Source organism: Homalodisca vitripennis, chromosome X (assembly GCF_021130785.1).
Source record: "Homalodisca vitripennis isolate AUS2020 chromosome X, UT_GWSS_2.1, whole genome shotgun sequence".
In the NCBI taxonomy this organism is placed as follows: domain Eukaryota; kingdom Metazoa; phylum Arthropoda; class Insecta; order Hemiptera; family Cicadellidae; genus Homalodisca; species Homalodisca vitripennis.
This window is the reverse complement of record NC_060215.1, coordinates 10,257,687-10,283,869: the sequence shown is the minus strand read 5'-3', so window position 1 is coordinate 10,283,869 and position 26,183 is coordinate 10,257,687. Positions and strand designations below refer to the sequence as shown.

Below are 26,183 nucleotides of genomic sequence, written 5' to 3'. Positions count from 1 at the left end.
TACTTTACCTAAAACCACTGAATAAACTCAAGCCATATGGTGACAACTGGAAACAGTGCTGACTGTGCTGACAGCGTCAACATTCCACACCTGACCTACTGACAGCAGCTTATACAGCTGACAACATTCAACAGACCTGCTTCCCACCTGACCTTGATTCTCTTACAACCTGACGCATGAAAAAACATTAACCACGAGGAGTCTGTCAAACCTCGTTATAAAAAACAGTTTTCCATTTTGACATCTAAAAACATTAAACCACGAGTCTGTCAAACCTCGTTATAAAAAAACAGTTTTCCATTTTGACATTTAAAAACATTAACCACGAGGAATCTGTCAAACCTCGTTATAAAAAACAGTTTTCCATTGTGACATTAATCTAATTTTTCTTTTAATCCTACGGTTTTGTGAAAGTTAATAGCATAATTATTATTATTACTTGACAGACATGTTTAGTAGTTTTATTGGTAGGGTTTAACTTGGTATCATGGTGATGAATTGAGTAGTTGCTAATGATTTCAAGTTTAAAAATTAACAATAGGAAGCAGACAAACCTGGCCTAAAAAACTGTATTTCAATCTATATAAATTAAGGCTAAAAAAGGCTTAATAAACTGTATTTAAACTCTACAAATTGAAATAGGAATCAAACAATACTGGCATAAAAACTGTATTTGAACTGGAATCAAGCAGTGCCTTGAAGTTGTGGACGCACGCAACAACAGCACATGTGCTCACTGCTAGTAGCACACCAATTACTGAAGGACCTTAATACCTTTATTTATTGGAATTTAATCAATCTGCCCCACCTCTAATCAAGATGGCAACAAACAATAATTCTCTATATCAAGTTGGCACTTTTAGTCTTTGCCAAATTAAAGGTTACCCCTACTGGCCAGCACAAATAAAAGAAATTACAGAAAACAACAAAAACTATGAAATACACAGTTACATTTTTTTGGGGAAGACACCACCGCCATTATCAGACAAAATGACATATGCCTATACACAGAATACAAGCACATACATGGGAAACAAAAAAACCAACAATTTTAAAAACAAAAAATTTAATGAAGCCCTAGTAATGGCGGAATCTGTCTCACAGGACCTCCCTCAAACTAAACCCCATATAAACAAACAACTCTGAACTTAAACCCCTTTAAGCAACTCACTCCAAGAACTCGAAAAAAAGTCTGACAGAATGTGACACACAGAGTAGCGAGGAAAGCTTGATAGTAGCCGCCAAAATCGGATCCGCTTTACTCCAGGAAAACAACTACTTAAAAAATGAAAATCATAGACTCCAAGACAAACTGAATAGTCTAGAAGCCAAAGTAGAGGAGTTAGAAAACTGCGAAAGAAAGTATGTCGCACATATGGAAAGGCTCCAAGAAAAGATATCCGAGCTCGAAGCACAGTTGACCAAGGAAAAACTGTATGTGGTTGAAGCACAAACTATTTTTGAGGACCATGACGGAAAACAGATCGAACTTATTAAAGACTATGAAAAATAAGATTGAAGAACTAGAGAGTAAAAATTATGACACTGCAGCAACATACACCTGAAAAAACTGACAGGAGGCTCAGGACTACAGGAACTCAAACATTGGCCCCTGACTATCAAACAAATAATACCTTCCCCTCAGTTCTCTTGGAAATCGGACTCTTAAAAAAACAGCCATAATGCCATGGAAGAAAAGTTTAAAAGGTCTGGAAGCAATAATAAAGAACCTAACACTTACGAAAAATGCAGAGGAATGCACGTATTGTTCAAAAACCCCCTCACACAAACATAAAAGGTACCACAATAATGCAAGAAAAACCAGTTGTCAATAAGAAAGAAGAGAACAAATTCAGTGTCTCCCCTTCAAGTGCAAAAGATGAAAGCCGCCACTTTCCCATGCAGAAAACCTTACTGAAAGGCCAAACCCCCCAAGACAATCACAACTCCCCCCCCAATAAAAATAAAAGAACCATACGTGTCAACATGTCCTTCAAGAACCGGGAAAGAACCCCCAATAACTGCACGAATACGACCCGTTGACGAAGACCTGGAGGATTTTTTCAGGAAACACATTGATTTCTACACAAAAATAAACCACTCTTTTAATAAACCAACTAGCCTGCATTCCAATACCAATAAAGACTTCATGTCTACTGGACACAATGTCAACTATCCCAGCACATCCACCTATTTTTTAGAGACAAGCCAGCCTCAAAACAAACCAGATTAAGTATCCTTCACCAAAATATCCAGGGTGTCTCTAATAAAATAGACAGACTCCTCCATCTAATAGAAGATACCAATCCTGAAATTATAATCTTGACAGAAACATGGCCTTAAGCAAGAACAAATCGAAGGATGTTGCCACATTCCCAACTACAGTTTAAAGGCTCATTTCAGCAGGAAAAACACACAAACAAGGTGGTGTAGCTATCTATGTTAATCAAACCTTACAAGAATATTCAGAATCCATTGACATACACCAGTACTGTGAAGAAATCGCATGTGAACTTGCGCTGATAAAGATCAAGGTAGACAGAAGAAATTATTCATGTAATGGGAGTGTTACAGATCACCAGCGGGAACTTGGATGATGGGTTAAACATACTCTCACAAGTAATTGAGGAAACAAAAACTGAGAACTTACCATTAGTCCTTATGGGTGACATCAACATTGACAGCATCAACCCTGACATAAAGACAATTAAACTGAATGAAGTTTTAGCTCTCCATAATTTGACAAGGGTTGGACTTACCTCCTACTAGAATAACAGCTCACTCTGAAACATCCATAGACTGTATTGTACTAACCTTGACTCGACAGATGTTGATGCAAGTGTAATAAATGCTGGCCTCTCAGACCACACAGCCCAAATGTGCAATATAACTTACCCGGAAGAAACCAAAACCACAAAGACCACAAATACTTTAACCGATGCCTAAAACGACGAAATCTTGACACGTTGAAAGCTTTACTTCAAGAAGAGGACTGGCAACCTGTCATCTATGCCCCGACAGCAGAAGAAGCATATAATATTTTTAGCGCTAAACTGTCCCTATCCTTCAACACGGCACTGCCCTAAAATAAAGAAAAGGCAAAAACACAGACTTAAACCCAAAACACTTTGCAGATGCAGATGCTTTTAAAACTAAAAAACAGTTACCTAAAAGCTCTAAACATCATTATGAAAGTAACAGGAGACCCTAACGACAAGAGACAAGCCGCTGAAGTGAAAAAAACATATGACTTGAGGGCTTAAGTCATTAAGAAAGGAGGGCATCTAAAAATTACATTAATGATTCTGACAACAAGTCCAAGGCTGTTTGGGATGTTATAAACAATGTAAGAGTCAAGAAAAAACAGTCACATGAAATAAATTTCCAAATAAGAAGGTGAAATAGTCCGAGATGCCAGGAAAAATTGCAGACCACCTAAACAAATTCTTCACCAGCATCGCGGAGGAAACCTTAAAAAGTAATAAAAAGAGATCAAATGCAATAGCCCATTCACAAAAAACATTAAATCACACATTCTCAACCCTGCCTCACACTACTGACAAAGAAATTAAAGAAATAGTAAAACATCTCAAACCAAAAAGTTCTTTCCGGCAATGATGAAATATCACCAAAACTTTTAAAGCACTGTATCAATGAACTTAGCACACCACTGGTAGTTATATTCAATAAATCGTTTGATCAAGGACTTTTTCCATCAGGAATGAAAATCTCCAAGGTGTATCCAAAACACAAAAAGGGTTGCCCAGCCACTGCTAGCAACTATCGACCGATCTCCCTAATATCAACATTTTCAAAGCTATGTGAAAGAATAGTCCTTAAAAGACTCCTGACATACTGCAAACGAAAACTGTCTCCTCACAAACGCACAGCATGGCTTTATTAAGGGCAAGTCAACAACAACAGCCATGATTAAACTCATAGAATCTGTTATTGACGACCTCGAACAGCGAAAACTTTCTACTGCACTTTTTTAGATTTTTTCAAAGGCATTCGACTGCTTGAGCCATGACCCTCATTATAACAAAACTGGAAGCCTTAGGCATATCAGGGAAAGCCAAAGACTGGTTCAAAAGCTACCTAACTGGACGACACCAACTGGTGGAGCTCAAGCACACAGAAAATGGCATTACCAAACATGTGCAATCAAATACATTGCCAGTAAACCCGTGGCGTACCTCAAGGCTCTGTGCTGGGCCCAGTCCTCTTCGTTTATTCACTAATGACATGCCCCAACTTCTTCAGGACCACTGTTTTACCATCATGTATGCGGATGATACACACTGCTACTAAATGACAAAACAACTGATAAATTAGCCGTTACCGCATACATAGCTCTTAACATGGCCTATCAGTACTGCCATAACAATGACCTGGTCGTCAACCCTACAAAAACTAAACCAAGTTGGATTTGGGCACCGAAACGAAGATGTACCACAGATACCAGGCGTCACCTTGGAAAGCCAAGTGAAATTTCTAGGCATAACTCTAGACAACATGTTATGCTGGACCCCACACATAGAAAATCTTTGTAAAAAATTAAACACTAGTGTCTATGCAATTAAACAAATTAAGGCCATTAGTGACCTAGCAACAGCAAGAACTGCATATTTTTGCACTCTTCGAAACACACTTAAGGTATGGCCTTGCCGTCTGGGGTGCAGCTTCTGCAGAAAACATCGAGAAAATCCTGGTCATTCAAAAAAAGGCAGTCAGAACTTTAGCCGGACTGCAACGACTTGACAGTTGCAGGGAAGCATTTAAATCATTAAATATCTTAACGATTGTTGGACTCTACATCAAAGAAGTTGTGATGTACGTGGATGGAGAAGATCTCTTGAGAGGATCGGATCTACACACCTACTGCACACGTAATGCCAACCTCTACAACCTCCCAGCACATCGCCTCACTCAATATGAGAAAAAAACCACATATAGAAGGTGCTAAATTCTTCAACCGTCTACCAAGGGACATAAGAACAGGAAGTGGAATAAGCAAGCTGAAATCAAGACTTCACAGCCTGGTTGGCCGAACGTCCATTTTTACTCCCATCAACGAGTTCCTTCAACATGACTAAAACGATTTCCAAAGAACGCTTTATCTGTTAAAACATTTCACTGACTCATTTACAAATGTATAATTTGTATCTCTATGTGATTTTGAATTATGACTATGTATAATTGACACACCATTTCTGTTCTCAATGAACATGTTTATTAAAGGATGTTTTGATTTGATTTTGATTTGATTTCACTGAAAATACTATCACAATCATCTAATTCATCTAATATTTCGTCATCGTCAGTAAAACTTGTACTTGGACCAGCCATATTTGTAAACACGGCGCAAGTGCAGTCGTCAGTTGTATTGGTCTTCTATTTTCACTTCCAATGCCTCCTATATCGTGAATAAAGATCGACGTAGCATTCACGTAACCAAAATAGAAGTCCAAAGTATCGAATAACTCAAATACCGAACAGCAATAGGTTAGAAATGGACAAACAAGCAGTGACATTATCCGGTCGACCTATTGTCGACATGCGAGCGTTCAGCAAAACTGCCGCGGTCGACCTATAGTCGACGACCGACCGCAAAGGGTTAAGATTGCACAAGTTTGCTGCGATTATTTGCGGACAACAGTTGATCGGCAATAAGGAAATTACCGATGGCTACAAAAGTGCTATTTTTTACTTTGTGTGTTTAAACACCTGCATAGATAGAATAAGTACTGTAGTATTACTGATTTTTGGTACAGTGAAAAATTGCTAATGTCCGAAAAAGAAGCTTGGATTTTGGGTCGACAGCTACTAACCTGACGATGGTAATGCTCATACAATAAAGAACTAGTTTTAGTTCGGTCACTTCTGTTTCCATTACTACTACTCCAGTATCGATCGACCATCACAACATGAAGACGAAGAAATACGCAAGATTAGTTTTGCATAAGCAAGATTTCACCTGCCGCTATGTTGGGGAACTGGAAATAGTGACATGATTTCTGTCCAATAGTTAGTGTGTGGTAATTTAGGCAGATTCAAGATCCAATTGTCGAATGTCGGATATTTTTAAAGATTTGGTGGATTCAAGATTTGGCTTTGGCATTTCATCTTAGTGGAAAGCACTTCAATGATGATGAAGTGAAAACTGCTGTGAAGTTTTTGCTATCTGAGCTGGTGGTAAAATTCTCCAAAGAGGGATTTCAAATCTTAGTTTTGAAGTATGACAAGTGCATAAATAAACATGGCAGGAAGATGAGAATATTATGTCACATCAAAAAATATTTGTGTAAGAAATATGGCCTTTATTAATAAATATCTTGTAAGATTTTTATGCCCTGCCCATCTGTGTATTTCTTTTGTTTCTTGTCTTTTATATTAAGAGCTAAAATTTAAAATGTCCAAAACTTGCTGGATGTAAAACATTTTACATACTATACCTTACTATGGGCCATCTTCTAAAAAACAAATATATATAGTCAGGTGTAAAAAAACTTGATTGTCGATGTAGCTTATGTACTTAACACTAAAATTACACTCGATTATATATTATAGAATAACAAAAAGTTGATATAGCAACGCTTTCGGGAGAGTATTTATTTAGTGTGTTGATTAAAAAAAAGTTAATTTATTTTTTTTATTTTAAAGTAAAATGATTGTTTATAAATGTCATGTCAATTTGGTATTCAATTCCATTCTTGAGATTGTGAAAACATTGCGGTCTACTTTACAATGTTACCGTTGTTGTGTTACATTGTATACTCTATTAATGCACAGTTTAAAATACTGTTACAGTGCTCAGTCTATTGTATCTACTTCCATATCTATTGCACCTATGAGTACATTGTAACAGCTTTGTGTACCTCAGTCCACTGTACCTATCAGCAAGTTATGACAACTTTGTCGAGTATAGTCTGCTGTGTTTTTGTGCATATTGTGCCACAATTATTGATTGTGCAGCTTACTGCACATAAATATTGTGTCAATAAAGACAAGTCCAGTATGTTGTACTTTGTGTGTACTCTGCCATTGTAGTCTACTTTACTAATGCACAAATTATGCCAACATTGCAAGTAATCTGCTGTATTTATGTGCCGATTGTGTAGTCCAATCTAATGTACCAAATAAGCAGATTGTACCAACTTTGTATAGAGTAATTTCAGTACATAAATTGGCCCAATGTTGTGTTGTGAAATCTTCTTTTTCTATACGCATGTTGTATTTATAACATAATCTTTTTATACTATGTTGCATGGCTTAAGTGGTATAATACTAAAATGTTTTTTGTTATCTCATTTGTTGTCTCCGCTTAATGTTTACTACCATACACTTGCACCTTAATTTATAAGATAATTAAGTTAATTCACATTTTCTGTACCATTGCAATTAGTAAAATTGAATGATTAATTAAAAATAACAGAGGTTTTTATAAAAAATTTAAGAAACGGTATCATAAATTGATTTGACAAAATGGTGCATAATATATTGTTTAAAAGAAATAAACTATGACACTTTTTGGAAATTAAACCAGTAAAAAGCAGTAATGATACAACCCTTTCCAAACAATCACCTCATATTATCATCATACAGCAGTTTTTGAACTTGTTATGGATTAATTTATGTACAGTTACGTTGCCTTTGTTCACTGAATATTTTTTGCATTGTTTTGGTACCTAGAAATAATGTTTAGTTCATAGAAACGATTAGTTCATTACTCCCTTGACAATGTAATATTCCTTTCTGCAAAAGCAACATATTTGGAGTACCCACAGGAAATAAAAGTAGAGATTTCAGACAGTCCACATTTAGAGTAAATTTTACATCACAATTTATGTTATTCATATTTAGAATACTTAATGTTGGTCTTCAATTTTAAATGTAATATATACATAACACTACATATATACATAACACTACATATATACATATTGTATGAAAATGCAAATTATTGGGCGAATGTTTTAACAAAAAATACAGATGTGATAAATTTTAGATAAACATTTTTTATTATACTAGATGTGCATATTTGTGTTGTTATCCAATCCATATAGATTATCATTTTTAGAAAAGAGCTCTAGGACTGAATGTATCAAAAGTATACTCTATGTTTAAAAGTGGTGAAAAAATCAATGTCAACAATTACAGACCTACCACACTATTTCAAATTTTTCTAATGTCTATGAAAAATTATTCTAAAGAGAGTGCTAATAATTGTGCCAAAAATAACCTGCTGAATGATATCCAGCACGGCTTCACCACTGAAAAGTCAACAACTACACAATGATCAAGTTTACTGAAACTAACAACTTGAAAGCAGGATATTTGTCAATGGCAATTTAGCTGGATCTAAATAAGGACGTTTATACATTAGAAGAACGCTTGGGCAAGTAACCTGGTGGCTCACACTTGTGCAAGCTTACCTAATCAGTGTTGTGGTTACAATAGAATTTACACTACAAAAATTGTAATCTTGGCTCTATTTGAAACCCATCTATAATTTCCCTAAACAATAGAAACAGCAAAATTTGAGAAGTGAAATATTATCTCTTTCTCAGACATATTAATAATATAATACATCAAATTACAAGCAAGGTAATGTGAATAAATAAAACCATATTTGAATAACATATAAGATTCACACTTAAAGATAAATGAGGATAAGATTAAACATACCAACACATATCATACTACAGTCATGTCCGTTATGTGTGCATTAACCTGTCATAGGTATTAAAGATTTGTGATTTCTGGTTGCAGTGAAGCCAAGAGTGTCGTGCAGGATCAAGGATATGGGAGTTGTAGTGACTTGTCTCACTCTGTGTACTTCTGGTTACAGCGGAGGGAGGAGTGCTACGTAGTATCAGAGACATGGGAGCTGTTGTAACTGGTCTCACTCTGTGTACTTCTGGTTACAGCGGAGGGAGGAGTGCTACGTAGTATCGGAGACATGGGAGTTGTAGTGACTTGTCTCACTCTGTGTACTTCTGGTTACAGCGGAGGGAGGAGTGCTACGTAGTATCGGAGACATGGGAGCTGTTGTAACTGGTCTCACTCTGTGTACTTCTGGTTACAGCGGAGGGAGGAGTGCTACGTAGTATCGGAGACATGGGAGCTGTTGTAACTGGTCTCACTCTGTGTACTTCTGGTTACAGCGGAGGGAGGAGTGCTACGTAGTATCGGAGACATGGGAGTTGTAGTGACTTGTCTCACTCTGTGTACTTCTGGTTACAGCGGAGGGAGGAGTGCTACGTAGTATCGGAGACATGGGAGCTGTTGTAACTGGTCTCACTCTGTGTACTTCTGGTTACAGCGGAGGGAGGAGTGCTACGTAGTATCGGAGACATGGGAGTTGTAGTGACTTGTCTCACTCTGTGTACTTCTGGTTACAGCGGAGGGAGGAGTGCTACGTAGTATCGGAGACATGGGAGCTGTTGTAACTGGTCTCACTCTGTGTACTTCTGGTTACAGCGGAGGGAGGAGTGCTACGTAGTATCGGAGACATGGGAGCTGTTGTAACTGGTCTCACTCTGTGTACTTCTGGTTACAGCGGAGGGAGGAGTGCTACGTAGTATCGGAGACATGGGAGCTGTTGTAACTGGTCTCACTCTGTGTACTTCTGGTTACAGCGGAGGGAGGAGTGCTACGTAGTATCGGAGACATGGGAGCTGTTGTAACTGGTCTCACTCTGTGTACTTCTGGTTACAGGGGAGGGAGGAGTGCTACGTAGTATCGGAGACATGGGAGCTGTTGTAACTGGTCTCACTCTGTGTACTTCTGGTTACAGCGGAGGGAGGAGTGCTACGTAGTATCGGAGACATGGGAGTTGTAGTGACTTGTCTCACTCTGTGTACTTCTGGTTACAGCGGAGGGCGGAGTGCTACGTAGTATCGGAGACATGGGAGTTGTAGTGACTTGTCTCACTCTGTGTACTTCTGGTTACAGCGGAGGGCGGAGTGCTACGTAGTATCGGAGACATGGGAGCTGTTGTAACTGGTCTCACTCTGTGTACTTCTGGTTACAGCGGAGGGAGGAGTGCTACGTAGTATCGGAGACATGGGAGTTGTAGTGACTTGTCTCACTCTGTGTACTTCTGGTTACAGCGGAGGGAGGAGTGCTACATAGTATCGGAGACATGGGAGCTGTTGTAACTGGTCTCACTCTGTGTACTTCTGGTTACAGCGGAGGGAGGAGTGCTACGTAGTATCGGAGACATGGGAGTTGTAGTGACTTGTCTCACTCTGTGTACTTCTGGTTACAGCGGAGGGAGGAGTGCTACGTAGTATCGGAGACATGGGAGCTGTTGTAACTGGTCTCACTCTGCGCACTACGTGCATTGATCGTTCCGCAATTCCCACCAGTGTACAGAAGAATTCAAGTCAGCTGAAGAAAGAATTTCCTCTTGTAATGGACACAAAGCTCAAGATTATAGAGATTTTGCAGGTAAATAAATTTTAATATTAGGAAAATAGGTTTTAATTTGTGTTCCACTTGTTCATCAAAGTCAGTTTTGTAAACATTTGTTCACAAAGTATCCAATACTAAACACACTCACATGGACTACCTTTGGGGAAGGTTGAAGTGTATGGTTTATGCTACGAAGCCATCTACTAGAGGGTTATGGTGGAATTAATAAGAAATGCAACATTCACTAGGCAGCTTCAGGGGTAAGTGGAGCGTTGCATTGGCAACAATGGGCAACAATTTGAGCACCTGTAAGGTGTTGATGAGCTTGATGGAGGACTTTTCATGGTATTAGTAGTGTTCAACTGTCATATTACAATTTATTGCATGGCTAAAATGCTCTACTAAATCATTTGAAACTTATTTTTGCCTACAGAACCGAAACCACTTCAGATAAAGCCATAATTTAAATACAAAAAATTTGGTGTTTTAATACCTTCAATTTGGTGTAATGCAAACCATACAGTTGTATTCAATATTTTTTTAGTTATAAATATGTTAAAATTTTCAATTTGTAAATAATTTTTAATGTCAACAATTTTTTTCGGAACTGAACTTTCCTTAGTTATTTTTTTGGAAAGGGTAGATTCTCAACTATTTTGGGTAACATTTGGAGTTCTAATAAAAAACCTGTTAAATATGTTTTTTTTTGGGGGGGGGGGGATTTTAACACCCTGTATATTTACAGCAAGATAAATTGAAAACTTTTTTTAATGATTTGTGTTAAAGAGTACCACACGCTCCTCCTCCACATTTCGAAAATTCCCAAGAACTACCCCCCACCCTGTCTGGTTCACTCTGTATAATGTAGCAAGTGATGTCTATTAGACTCTTAGCCAACTGCAAAGTTGAAAAATCATTTATTTTAAAATTATTTCTTTTAACATTCAACATTTTTACAGTAAGGAGTTTTATAAAGTGGTGATTATTATGCTTGATTCTGAATTTTCCCATGTATATTTTCCTCTGTCATAGACCAGTGATGAGTCGAAAACCTCACACAGCCTATTATCAGTGGTCCTGGCAACTAATTATTGTGTTTATAGAGTTTTGTCTTGATTTCAGTTTATTTTGGATGTTCGGTTAGACTACCGCATTAGCTGCTTGCTGTCTATCTTCAAACGTGAGTTCGACGGTTCAGACAAATCTACTGGAGATGTCAATATGGGACAGAAGGCAATAGATCTTGAGCTGATAGGCACTCAAGCTGAGGGTATCTTTGGAAACAGGTGTGGATGTTACTATTTCATTTAATAAATTAACAATGAACGTTGTGTTCTCCGCATGTGGGCTCAAACCTTCCTGAAATCATAAAGATCCTTGGAAATGTTTGTTTTATAAAACACTTCGAAATATTGTTTTTTTTTTTTTTAAGTGAGTTGAACATATCCTAAATGTTAAGATTTAATCAAAGTCTCTTTGACCGAATTTTCGATAGTATGAGGGCTGTTGAGAAAGTAACAGTTGTTTAGAAATAAAAAAAATTAACAAATTAGAAGAAAAAAACTGTATTTTATATGTTTGAAAGCTACATTCTAAGACTGTTTGTCAATGTAATGCCTGTTCAAATTAAGGCACTTATCATAGCATGAAGATTTTTTATTTCAACTTTGATGAAATCTGCCACCCCAGATCTTAACTCAGAATAGTTAACTCTGGTGTAAGATCAGCACAGCTATCAAAGCACTCTGTTGGGAGCCAGATCATCATCACTGTACTGATATTGTAGTTATGTGATGCTGGATCTGGGCTGTATCGATCAATTCCCATCCAAAATCATTCAAAAGCTGTCGGGTACGACTGGCTGTGTGTAGACATACGTGTCGTGAAGAAACAAAATATTTGAGCTTAGTTTTCCCCTAAGCTTGTCTGGTGGTATCGCCCGCCATAGTTTTTTTGTAATGTCTCACAATATCTTTCTGCATTGCTTGTTGTCCTTGTTCAGGGATATCAACCAGAATCACACCCTTATTGTCTCAGAAAGCAGTTCAAATTTCAAATTCAATACATTGTTTTATTCATGAAGTATACATCGTATACAGTTGAATAATGTCATATTGCAGTTATTACAAATCTAATTTTGTGCAAAAAGGTTTGCTTGAAACGCTTAGATGATAGTAACACTAATGAAAGTAATATTTTACTTCAAAATTTGGGGAAAATGTTATTGTCAAATAAAATTACCATTCAATTGATTTTTATATTTTTCTCATATTTTGTTGAGAATAGTTTGTAGAATAAAATACATATTTTATATTAAATTTGGTTTTAACTCAACAAAGAAACAACATATTCAACTGAACAAAAGCACTATCTTTGTTGTTTTTATAATTATACTACACATGTAAGAGACCATACAAATGTAATTAAAATTCATATAAAATATAAGTTTTTGAGATGTAAAAACAAACACATCATAGTAATAAATGGCAGGTTGCCTCCAGTACTACCCAACCTACAATTTTTTTAGATGTCAAACAGATTGTCATCTAATACTTATAAAAAATTAATCCTGTCATTGGCAATATTTTTTTCATAAATTTCTATAAATAATTCAAGAAATAAATTCACTAAATGGTATTAAACATGTGAAATGTAATCAACAGTCATACAAAACTCCATATCAATTGGCAACAGCCAAACCAAAAACTAATACTCTTAATTGAAAACAATCTATGTACAGTGTTATCATGCAAAACATGGTATTACAGTAGCACAATAGGTACAATATATCATATACGTTTTTAAGTAAAACCCGAAAACTTTGAATGAGAAAACAACCTCATAAAAAAGTAAGGTTATTTGAAGGGGCTTACTTTTTACTTTATTTTTCCTTGCACATTTTGAATTACATACAAAACATTTTAAAATCTTTTACAGTTTTTTAACTATAAAATATTGAAATATCTTTATATTTTAATCGTTATAAAATGTATTAATTTCCAATAATTCCAATAACTTTTCATAAAACATTTACTTTGCTTATAATTTAAGTGAAACCTTACAGTTAGAGTGAAATATGCCTTGGCACTTTTAAGTAACTAACCCCCAAATATTCTGGGTGCTGAAAAGGTGAATGTTAGTTTTTAGTGATAAATGAATAAATATGTATCTAATGACAAAAAATGATGGGTAAAAATAAATCATTGTTGCAATACAATAATAGTGGATGTGTTACAGTGACGAGTGTGCTGCCCTGGATCTAGACGGTCATGGGGGTCGAACGTTTCTGAGGGTATTGCTGCATCTCACCATGCATGACTATCCTCCATTGGTATCTGGAGCCTTACACCTCCTGTTCAGACATTTCAGTCAACGCCAAGAAGTTCTTCAAGCTTTTAAACAGGTAAAGTTATTACAAGTTAATCAGAATTAGGACAATTTTAAAATAAATAATAACTACAAAACGGAAAGTCATTTGATAAATTGTTCTTCATTGGATATCTTTCCAGTGGAAAGATTTTTCATTCCTTTCAGATCATTAATTACAATTGTTTTAGTGCATTTTTATGTAGTATAATTAAGCGTAGTATAATGCTTTAAACTAATACAATAAATATTAAAAATAACATTAGTTTTAAATATAATTTTATCTTTTCTATCACAATGTATGTGCAATGCTTCGTATTTTAATTATTATTTTACTCAAAAGTATTAAAATTTGGACCGCTAGCCTAAGTTTTAACATTCAAGTTAATTTAACTTCTATTAATCTTTACTGATGGCCAGTGATACAGAGCATAAAAAGTAAATTGTAATTAAATTAAATATAGTTAAATTTGTTATTAATCATGAAATATTTAAAAAATAATGAACACTGTGAAACCAGTAACTAGAGATTACCAAGTTGTGGTATGCTTAATTATTTTGTATTATCTCGTCAAACTTACATTCAGATAATTTTAATTCAAATAAATAGTTCCAGATGTTGATATTACTTAAGTATAACTGACTACAGTAAATCAGAAATCCAACCAACAAACATCTCTGCCCAAAGTTTTTTTATTAGTTTATCTGCCCTTCTGTTACTAGTTTTAAAATGATTTAATATTGACTATTGGTGAAGATCGATTGGAGAATACTTTCTCAAATGATTTAAACAATTGTTTATTAAACAACATTTCATTTGGCATTCAATGAAATAATCTTGATCCAATATTCCAAATATTTACATTTAATCACCAATTGGTTACAGGACCATTTGTCTTCCAAAAGCTTTCTCAAGAAAGGTCATTAACAAAACAAATTAAAATTAAATCCTTCTTGAATTAAAAATTAAATGTCATACTAATATTAAACTTTCTTATAAAACTCAAATAAATCAACTTATTTTCTCTTATAAGCGTAACTAAATAAAAGTTAAATCTAAAACTTAGTTTGAAAATTTCTTCTTGTACGTGTACAACTTCCTGATTTAGTTAAAAGTTAAAACTGTATCTATACTATATTTCTTCAAAAATTATATACTTTAAACCTTGAAAACTTGTTGCATGAATTTATTCTTACTGTTGAATATTAAATTTCTTTAAATAATATTTATTAAAAACAGGTAATGTGCATCATGCCATTTCTACAGTTTGCAAGTCATGAGCTATAAACTCAAAGAAAAGGAGCATATGTGAGTTACGTCCATAAGGTGAAGTAGTTTTACTGGTGAAAGAAAACCAATCAGAAAAACAACTTAAATCCATATAATCTGTTATATTTTAACCATCTCGGTAAAAGGTTTAGTAGAAGAGATCATGTCAGCCCCAAAACACTGTGCACATGATTGTAATTTGCTAAGATTTGCTGGCTTTGCTCATGAAGTGCGTCTCCTTGAAGATGAGAATGAGAATGAGAATTCGTATAAAGAAGTCAAGGCAGACCTGGATGTGCTGAGACAGTCCGTGGAGAAAAGTGAGCTGTGTACAATCACACAGTAAAGGAGTATATAATAGTACAGTGTCTGTGTGTTGTTGTGCAGGTCCAGCTGCTGGTATCTGACAATGATGTGGAGTCATACAAGCAGATCAAGGCAGACCTGGATGTGCTGAGACAGTCCGTGGAGAAAAGTGAGCTGTGTACAATCACACAGTAAAGGAGTATATAATAGTACAGTGTCTGTGTGTTGTTGTGCAGGTCCAGCTGCTGGTATCTGACAGTGATGTGGAGTCGTACAAGCAGATCTAGGCAGACCTGGATGTGCTGAGACAGTCCGTGGAGAAAAGTGAGCTGTGTACAATCACACAGTAAAGGAGTATATAATAGTACAGTGTCTGTGTGTTGTTGTGCAGGTCCAGCTGCTGGTATCTGACAGTGATGTGGAGTCGTACAAGCAGATCAAGGCAGACCTGGATGTGCTGAGACAGTCCGTGGAGAAAAGTGAGCTGTGGGTGTACAAGTCGCGCAGTAGTGAAGACACAGGCAAGAAGATATCTAAGGAGGACGATGATGATGGTGGTGGGGAGGTGAAAGCCACACCCAGTCTGGCACAGACTGGCAAACAAAATTCTGCAGTTGACCTTGACGTCGGGCCACCCTTGCACAGTGACCAAGCTGAAGAGTATAAGAAAATACAGCAGGTCAGTGACCTTCCCTGAAGCATTTATAGTAATAGTATTGTTTGTAAGGTCATAAACTATTAATGAAATAACTATGTTACTAATCAATATGTCCATAAATACCAGTAAGTACTTATGTTGTATAATAGTTATAGTAATATATGTAGCTTTGTAAGTGATATGAAGTGTTTTTGTTTTTATGTACATATTTAAATACAAGCATATTAAGGTTGACCACAGCAGATATTTTTGCTGTGCAATTATTACTAGCAATGTTTTTTAGAGTGAACATCATTTATCACTCTTAAGTCTTACTTTTCAGGATCAATATTACCTTTATGTTACTAATAATACCTCAAATAATTCTATTATTGGAAGACAAAAGAGGGTGTTCTCATTTTTATAACTTTTCAGGAGAGCCACGTTTGTATTTTCACTTTCATTTTCATGTTGGAAGCATGAATATTGACAGATTTAAATTATATATTTCATATGCTGGTCGTTACAGTCTCTTATTATGTTTAGTTATATCTTTGAACATTTTCATATTTTAACTGTACTTAATTAAAATTTTAGCTACCTCTTTTGTTCTGATCTTGTTTCTTTGTAGCTGAGCTTAATACACATAGCACCATGTATTTTGTGGATTTTTTATTTACGTGTTATACTGTAATGAGTTTTGATTGGTTAGTAACACAATCATAATTATAATTTTAATTATGAATATAGCTAGGTAGCTAGAAGTAACAAATTTTATGTTTTTAATTAACAAAAACTGCTTGTTTATATACAAATACAAGCGTGTATTGTTTTAAAAATGCTTAACATGCACATACTAGTAATGTGAACTTTTCATTTATTTTTCAGAAATTGATATCATACATTTATATTTTAATGTTTTTAAAACTTATGTGGGGTTACGTCAGTTTTAAAATAAAAAGTCAAGGGGCTACTGTTTTTTTAAACAAAGAAAAATAGTTATTATAGATTTAAGTAACACTTTAATCTTAAGATAAATAGCCATGCAAAGATATGAAGTTACACATACAGAGAGAGGTATGTATGCATTATTCCAACTAAATTTACTATTTGTGTCTTTTTGGTTACATAAATAAATACTTACTTAGTGATAGCTGTTCCGCTACCCATTTTTAACTTATCCAACCCATAACTTAGCTTGTAATATTTGTATCTTAGACATATCCTACTCAGGACAAATTTATTAGTTTCGAAAAAAAATATACTAATGTAATGTTACATTGGTGCTCCAATCTACTGTATCTTGGAGCCAACCACCGTAATCTAGAGCAAAACCGCTCTACCAGGATTCTACAAGGACCAGGATCACCAATAAGCTAGTCACACTAACCTTTGCCCCTTAAGAAAAGATAATTGAGACAAAAATATTAAAACAAGGTAATTCTCTGTTTAAAATTTGTTATTGACGATGGAGGGTTTGAAAGGATAACAGAATTTTGGATATTTGCCATTGTTATAAGTTACAACATTTATAACACTTATGTTTATGAATCTACCCTCTTCTTAGGTGTAAGAAACTTAATACATAATCATTTACTTACAACCAACAATGTACCGCAATGGGCGGCCACTTAAACAATGGAATCATACCAGACAAGAGAAAATTAACCCAGTTGTCTCTTCACAGAGGTCAAGAGCAAAAACACACCTCACACTTGCATGACATTGATTTTCTTGTTAGTGTTTCCACTTTCGCCTTGTCACTTCACAGAGGTCAAGAGCAAAAACATACCTCACACTTGCAAGACATTGATTTTCTTGTTAGTGTTCCACTTTCGCCTTGTATCTTCACAGAGGTAATGAGCAAAAACACACCTCACACTTGCATGACATTGATTTTCTTGTTAGTGTTCCACTTTCGCCTTGTTACTTCACAGAGGTCATGAGCAAAAACACACCTCACACTTGCGTGACATTGATTTTCTTGATAGTGTTCCACTTTCGCCTTGTCACTTCACAGAGGTCAAGAGGAAAAAACCGACCTCACACTTGCATGACATTGATTTTCTTATTAGTGTTCCACTTTCGCCTTGCCACTTCACAGAGGTCATGAGCAAAAACACACCTCACACTTGCATGACATTGATTTTCTTGTTAGTGTTCCACTTTCGCCTTGTCACTTCACAGAGGTAATGAGCAAAAACACACCTCACACTTGCATGACATTGATTTTCTTGTTAGTGTTCCATTTTCGCCTTGTCCACTTCACAGAGGTAATGAGCAAAAACACACCTCACACTTGCATGACATTGATTTTCTTGATAGTGTTCCACTTTCGCCTTATCACTTCACAGAGGTCATGAGCAAAAACACATTTCACACTTGCATGACATTGATTTTCTTGATAGTGTTCCACTTTCGCCTTGTCACTTCACAGAGGTCATGAGCAAAAACACATTTCACACTTGCATGACATTGATTTTCTTGTTAGTGTTCCACTTTCGCTTTGTCACTTCACAGAGGTCAAGAGCAAAAACACACCTCACACTTGCATGACATTGATTTTTTTGATAGTGTTCCACTTTCGCCTTGTCACTTCACAGAGGTCATGAGCAAAAACACATTTCACACTTGCATGACATTGATTTTCTTGTTAGTGTTCCACTTTCGCTTTGTCACTTCACAGAGGTCAAGAGCAAAAACACACCTCACACTTGCATGACATTGATTTTCTTGTTAGTGTTCCACTTTCGCCTTTTCATTTTTTTAGTTACATACAATTGTCGCACGTTGTAGGTTTTTAAGTACATGTTTATATATTAAGTTTCTAACACCTGAGGAAGAGGGTATATTTCAATTTTCGAAACTTAGTGTTATACATTTTGTAACTTATAACAATGGCAAATGTACTCCTATTATAAAGAGATGTTTATCCTTGTCCAATATATGTTTCTTAAAGTCTTGTAACGAAAACGTGAAGAAATTACGTGTTGGCAGTATAATGCATAAGTATCCAGAGAGATATGTGGAAAACGAGTGTTCTAGGAATATGTTTACGTTGTATTTGAATGCGAGGAACAATACCCTAAAAATCTGTCAAGAGTTCAAAAATACTCTGCAAATGATCATTTGTAATAATGGAGTGTCAGTACCTGGTTATCAATATACACCATTGCCTTGAAAATATAACTGCATTGACATGATGTAGATCTGTTTACAGTGAATAATATATTAACTATGGTTAATTTATTTTAAATGTGATTCCATTGGTGTAGATCCTGATCCGGATGAACAAGCTGTGCGTGGTGGGATCCAAACCACGCAAGCACGAGCAGCGCCTACTACGCAATGTGGGGGTACATACGGTGGTGCTGGACCTGCTGCAGGTGCCGTACGATATCAAGGAGGACGTCCGCATGAACCGTCTCATGGCCCTGGCTCATGAATTCTTGCAAAACTTCTGCCTCGGCAACCAACAGAACCAAGTGCTTCTTCACAAACAGCTCGACCTTTTCCTGAATCCCGGTGTAAGTGTTCTAGGGACACCAGTGAGGGCAGGGGGAAGGGATGTTTGAAATCTCTAGTATGGTTCGATCTGCTCTGCATGTTCGCCGTGGTGCTATTTGACAAAAGTAAAGGATTTAAAGTGGAATCTCCAAATAATGGAATTTAATATAACTAATTCCCCAATATAACAAACTATTAAATCTCTGTTATATGTGCATAACACTCTAGTTATTAAATGTTGATTTGTTTGTTAATATTTTTCTACTACAAATTATTTTGTTTTGCAACTTCGATTTGGCAAATATTTTATAATTTGATGATAGAACAAAACTCAGTTGAAAAATTCATTTACAACAACTGTAACCTCCAAATAACAAATGTCCCATCCATCCAACCCCGTTTTTAATGCATTAGTTAAAAATATCTGTGTGATTGTTTGTACTCAAAAGCACATCTCAACATGAAAGCAAACACCTGCAAACATTATAAGTGAAACATTATAAATTTGTTCTAGTCTTAGCAAACATATAGTTGTATACAGTTTAAAAAATGTCCTAGGAATTGCCCTCAGGTTGGTGTTCTTTCTCCCATCCTGTGGAGCTTAGTTGTGGATGAGCTGCTTGGTTCACAGTCACAGAGTTAACTAAGCTTTGGACATAGTAGGAAACAGGTGTGATGGGGTTGGTCTCAGTGTTAGTCTGGCCAAGGTCGCTGCTGTCACTTCATAGGGAGGTGTCAATTGCAGTCATCCCTTTTTACAGTCTCCATGATCAATCCTGCACTAACGTTTAGAGCTGTTGTCTGGTGGCCAATAGTGGAGGTCAAGGGTTGGTGGCCAGCCTGGCAAGTATCCAATGGGTTATCCATTGGACATTGTAATCCAGGTTGCACCTGGAAAATTACAATCAGGAAAAAAACATTTTTGATCACAAGCCTCAAAACTTTTCCTTTGACAAAAAGCTTGCCGGAAGGCTTGGTCTGATGGAAAGAGACCCCTTACACCAAGGTGACCTGGAATCGTTTACTGATGATTATAAGGCAGAAAGTGGTACAGATGCTGAAATTGCAGGGGTACGGCCATGCAGAGAACTGGTGATCTCTATGGGTCTGCTCCCTCAGATTTTCAGACAAAAGACACGTCATTATGAAATGTGCTGGTGAAAATCTTTGTTTGTGGTACAGGAACAGGTTAGTGTGTAACTGATAGTCTGGTAGCTTTGAAAGCATTCAACTCCAAACTTGTCTGGGTCAATTATCAGGTCTGTTCTTCCCTGCGAAGAATCAACAATGACACTGTTGGTTAGCTTCCCGGGCATGAGTGGATCTCGATGAACTAAAGGACTGATGCTTTGACAAACTTGGGCTTGGCGTCAAACATGTCAGACTATCTTGTGGTATTCCACAATAACAAGGTGTGGTATTCATGTGTGAATCTTCTGTGGTGTTTCGAGGTGGGTCACACTGAACATGTGAGAGATTGAGGTTGCAGCCGGGTTAAGGATGAGTAGGCTGGTTCTACAGTCACTTTCCCACAGGATAGCAGGGTTTCTCTCCTTAAACAGATTGTTGTCTTTTCAGATTGTGTATCTGACTAAGGGTGCTTGGCCATCTGAGGAAACATCTTCACAGAGTTGACATTTTTAGAGATGACCTGCTGTGTATATTATGTTGTGAGCAGAAAGAAACTGCTGAGAACCTACTCTTTGACTGTCTTGTGTTAGTAAGGGAATGCTGTGACATCTTTAGCATTTTGGACTAGGGTGGTGAATTTCCCCAGGAAGATATCCTAACATTTTTTTTTTAATTGTTGGTAGAGTTCATAGTAGATTTCCATGGTGCGCAAAAGATCCCTTTAGGCTTCAGTGCTTAACAGTAGGTTGCGCACTTGAAGAAGAAGAAGTTCATCAGCTGACAGCATAGTTCTAGGTTTAAGCTCTAAGACATTTGTTTTGTAGAAGTATGTCTTCAGCTTTAAGAATTCCTTTTTAGTGAATATTCGTTGTTTTAATACCAAGTAAATAAACCTCACTTTTAATAATTTTATAATGTAGCAAAGTTTTTCTTGGACCCTGGAAATTTGTTATATTGAGGCTCCACTGTATGATAACGAGGCATGTAATTAATGAACTATGAACTAGCCTTGACACAACACATTCGCAACTACGCAACCTGTTTGTTGTAACGATCACTTGGTTCACTGTCACTTGTATTTTTATATCTAATGTGATAACTTGGTCAATTGATTTTCTCATTTATACCAATATTTTTCTTCACTTATTGTAAAACTTAATCAGCGTACAATTTTGTCTAAAAATGGCCAATTATTAGGAAAAAAACTGTTATATTTTATCACAAATTATGTATGGTTTTATATAAACACTGCACACAATTAAGTGACTATGTTATCATATGAATGAGCAAAAAAATTTGGGCTGTTTTTCAGATAAGAGAGGCACAAACTGTCTGCAGTATTTTCCAAGACAATTCTACCCTTTGCAATGAAGTGAACGAGAAAGTCATTCAGCATTTCATTCATTGTATCGAGACACATGGACGCCACGTGCAGTACCTCAAATTTTTCCAAACCATAGTTAAAGCTGAAGGCCAGTTCATCCGAAAGTGCCAGGACATGGTCATGCAGGAGGTGAGTATAATTTGTATATATAAAAAACGAGTGACAAATATTTAACAGTTTTGTTTTTACTTTTAATCTCCCTTGTAAATGTTATAAACGTTGTAAATTGTGTAATCTTTAGAGTTTTTGTGTGATGTAGTTATAAACTGACTTTTAGGTGAATTTGACACACTAAAACTTTACTTGAATGTACAGTGATATTCAACATAATTACTAAATCTTTGAAAAAGAAATATTAACAAATACATGGATATTAATTAAAACTTTAAAAGTAACACAAGTTGTAAATGTTAACAATGGTAAATAAACTCAAAAGTAAAGACAGTTTTTTCAATTACAGTTACTGATGTATTAAAATTTGTTATCATATAAGCTCTGCCCAAAATTAATTTTAACTGTAACATTAAATATTTTTACTTTGTTTGAATCAAATGTACAGTTTTAACAAATACTTTTAGAAACATCAGAATAAAAGTAGAGTTGTAGGGTTTTCCATAAATTACTTCATCAGTTCTTGTTGACCCCCTTCCCATCATTGCAATTATCTTACCATCATAACTCAACTCCCCTCTCCCTTTAAGAATGATATCAGTTTTTAACAAATTGTGGAATAATATGTTGGGATAGTATTATTTATATCACCAGATTAAATTTTATCACCACTGGACTGATTAAAGATGTACGTATAAAAATAAGAACAAAGTAAATTATAATATCTACTAGTACTTACTTTTCAAACTGGTGTGTTTTCTATGTCTTGATTTCTTTGTAATAGTGTTGAACAAACAAGTTATTGTCACCTGCATACGCCAAATATGTGTTGAATAGTGTTAAGTGAGATTAATTAATATGCGTTTAACTGACTTGTCTCAACTTGAGAAGTAAAGGTCAGCAGGCAATTGTGACAGTTGGTTTACTACAGGGATTTTTATAGGCCACTATCCAAGACATGAAATGTATTTGATGAGATAAGATCACCACAATATATGAATATTCTAAATGTGTACTACAATGACATGAAAGATTATGACGGTGGCAAGAACTTTTAGTTATATAAGTGTCAAAAAAGTATTTTGTGTGTGTTTTTATGTGTAAAAATGGGAAACTTTAAATATCAGACGTAATACACAACATAAAATAAATGATACCATATCCTAGCACTAAGTTATCGTATACATAATACCGAATGAAGCCAAAATTACCAAATTGTCACACAGGTGGGAGTACATAAGGAACACCGTAAAGTATTTTGTGTGTGTTTTTATGTGTAAAAATGGGAAACTTTAAATATCAGACGTAATACACAACATAAAATAAATGATACCATATCCTAGCACTAAGTTATCGTATACATAATACCGAATGAAGCCAAAATTACCAAATTGTCACACAGGTGGGAGTACATAAGGAACACCGTAAAGTATTTTGTGTGTGTTTTTATGTGTAAAAATGGGAAACTTTAAATATCAGACGTAATACACAACATAAAATAAATGATACCATATCCTAGCACTAAGTTATCGTATACATAATACTGAATCAAGCCAAAATTACCAAATTGTCACACAGGTGGGAGTACATAAGGAACACCGTAAAGTATTTTGTGTGTGTTTTTATGTGTAAAAATGGGGAAACTTTAAATATCAGACGTAATACACAACATAAAATAAATGATACCATATCCTAGCACTAAGTTATCGTATACATAATACTGAATCAAGCCAAAATTACCAAATTGTCACACAGGTGGGAGTACATAAGGAACACCGTAAAGTATTTTGTGTGTGTTTTTATGTGTAAAAATGGGAAACTTTAAATATCAGACGTAATACACAACATAAAATAAATGATACCATATCCTAGCACTAAGTTATCGTATACATAATACTGAATCAAGCCAAAATTACCAAATTGTCACACAGGTGGGAGTACATAAGGAACACCGTAAAGGGAAGGATCTGTATTTATTGAAGAATTAGACATTTTTACTCTAAATACTCTAATCACTTAGTCCTCAAAAAGCTACGCAAGTTATGAAACAAGATAAGAAATTGTTATTAAACTGTTCATATTTATCTCTGGAATTAAGTATTATAATAGTGGTACTAATTGAAAATTCCTATTTTCCAGTGTATTGTGTATAACGTTATAAAGTGTAATTTCTTTTTTAATCTATGTTTAAAAGTGATATCATTTTCATGTTAACCCCTCCTCACATAACTCCAGTTCCAGTGAAGTAATTCATGGCTGGCTCTATTTATCGGTGAAACATTTTAGTTTTTTGGCTAACGATTATTGACAGTTTGAAGCTGCACTTCTAACAATTGCGTATTTTGTAATGTCTGCACTTATCTAATCAAGTATCACCTTCAATTTAGGAAAGGAGGTAAGCTGTATGACGTGTGCCCTAACCTGAGTGTGTTTGTTTAAACTTAGCTAGTGAATGCTGGTGAAGATGTCTTGGTTTTCTACAATGATAAGTCCTCATTCTCGCATTTTGTGTCAATGATGAGAGCCGAACGACATCGAATGGACGAGAGTAGTGCTTTAAGGTAGGCACTGTAATACAGTTCTTTTCAGAACCAGCCAATTTTGATACTACTTTGTACAACAAATTTTGATTTAAAATAGGGTATGAAAAAAGAAGCGCCATCAGTTTGAGAAATATTTGCCATTACATGGTTGGTTTAGTACAATCAATAACTTAAAACTTAAATAAAGGAATTTTAACAGTTTTATGTTTGGGTAAATAGTATTAAGCTGTCATCTCGCTTGAAGGCAGCAAAGATTTTATTGCCTCATCACAGAGCCAATTCAAAAGGTTTTGTTTATAAATCGAAGTAGGAGATTGAACGTTAAATGCTTATTATTGTCTATTACAACAATGTCTCATCAGTCGACTTGCCTCCTGTTTCCAGTTCAAGCCCTGTACAGTTAACTAGGCACTGTGGGACCAATTTTGATGTTTTTATATTTCCAGAATGAAAACTGATATAGTCTTCAGATTAAAGTAAAATCATAATAGAAGTTTAATTTTTATACTTATTAATTGTTTGTTGAGTGTCTCATTGTCCATCGGCAAACAAACAATATACGGTGCACTGGACAAAAAACTTTGTTAAAAGGTTATTATTTATAACCAACAATCAACAACCGGTGGTCGGATGATTTGGAAGAATAACATTACTAAGAACATTTTATATCTTATATATATATCATCATTATATCTTAAAAATTATAACGTTATAAACACTCCACAATTGGAATCTATTGTCTTGTTCAAATGTCAAAAAGACTTTAAAATATATTAAAACTAAACGATAATGTGCAAGGAACTTGCCAAAGTGTAACTTGACAATAGAACAAGTTGTACATAATAAAACCAACACAGATCTGTAAGCCCAGACGGATTTGTATAGACCTAAACTATGACACTGCACAGAGCCAGGTGCATGACACAACATGTGTCACACACATCTGTAAGCCCATACGGATTTGTATAGACCTAAACTATGACACTGCACAGAGCCAGGTGCATGACACAACATGTGTCACACACATCTGTAAGCCCAGACGGATTTGTATAAACCTAAACTATGACACTGCACAGAGCCAGGTGCATGACACAACATGTGTCACACACATCTGTAAGCCCAGACGGATTTGTATAAACCTAAACTATGACACTGCACAGAGCCAGGTGCATGACACAACATGTGTCACACACATCTGTAAGCCCAGACGGATTTGTATAAACCTAAACTATGACACTGCACAGAGCCAGGTGCATGACACAACATGTGTCACACACATCTGTAAGCCCAGACGGATTTGTATAAACCTAAACTATGACACTGCACAGAGCCAGGTGCATGACACAACATGTGAGGGACTGGGGAAAATAAATTTTGGCACTTCATGTGGTATTGCGTCATTTGTTTTTGCACTGGACATCAAAATCATGGTCTGTATTTGAAATTATTCGCTGAAGTTTGTTTGATTTTTTACAATATTTTAGGTTTTCCAGTTCATTCTAATTTTTT

At 35.6% G+C, this 26,183-nt stretch overlaps 1 protein-coding gene across 11 annotated transcripts in view; it reads left to right on the top strand.

Annotated features, from left to right (window-relative positions):
• The window catches only part of LOC124368672 (inositol 1,4,5-trisphosphate receptor), a 152,811-nt gene that overhangs the window by 54,364 nt on the left and 72,264 nt on the right, over positions 1 to 26,183 (top strand). For all 11 annotated transcript variants that reach the window (XM_046825951.1, XM_046825948.1, XM_046825950.1 and 8 more), the window contains 7 exons: positions 10,274 to 10,455; positions 11,542 to 11,705; positions 13,657 to 13,822; positions 15,753 to 16,040; positions 19,274 to 19,525; positions 21,949 to 22,149; positions 24,577 to 24,692. In XM_046825951.1, coding sequence (XP_046681907.1) covers positions 10,274 to 10,455; positions 11,542 to 11,705; positions 13,657 to 13,822; positions 15,753 to 16,040; positions 19,274 to 19,525; positions 21,949 to 22,149; positions 24,577 to 24,692 — 1,369 coding nt within the window. The remainder of the gene's footprint in view (positions 1 to 10,273; positions 10,456 to 11,541; positions 11,706 to 13,656; positions 13,823 to 15,752; positions 16,041 to 19,273; positions 19,526 to 21,948; positions 22,150 to 24,576; positions 24,693 to 26,183) is intronic.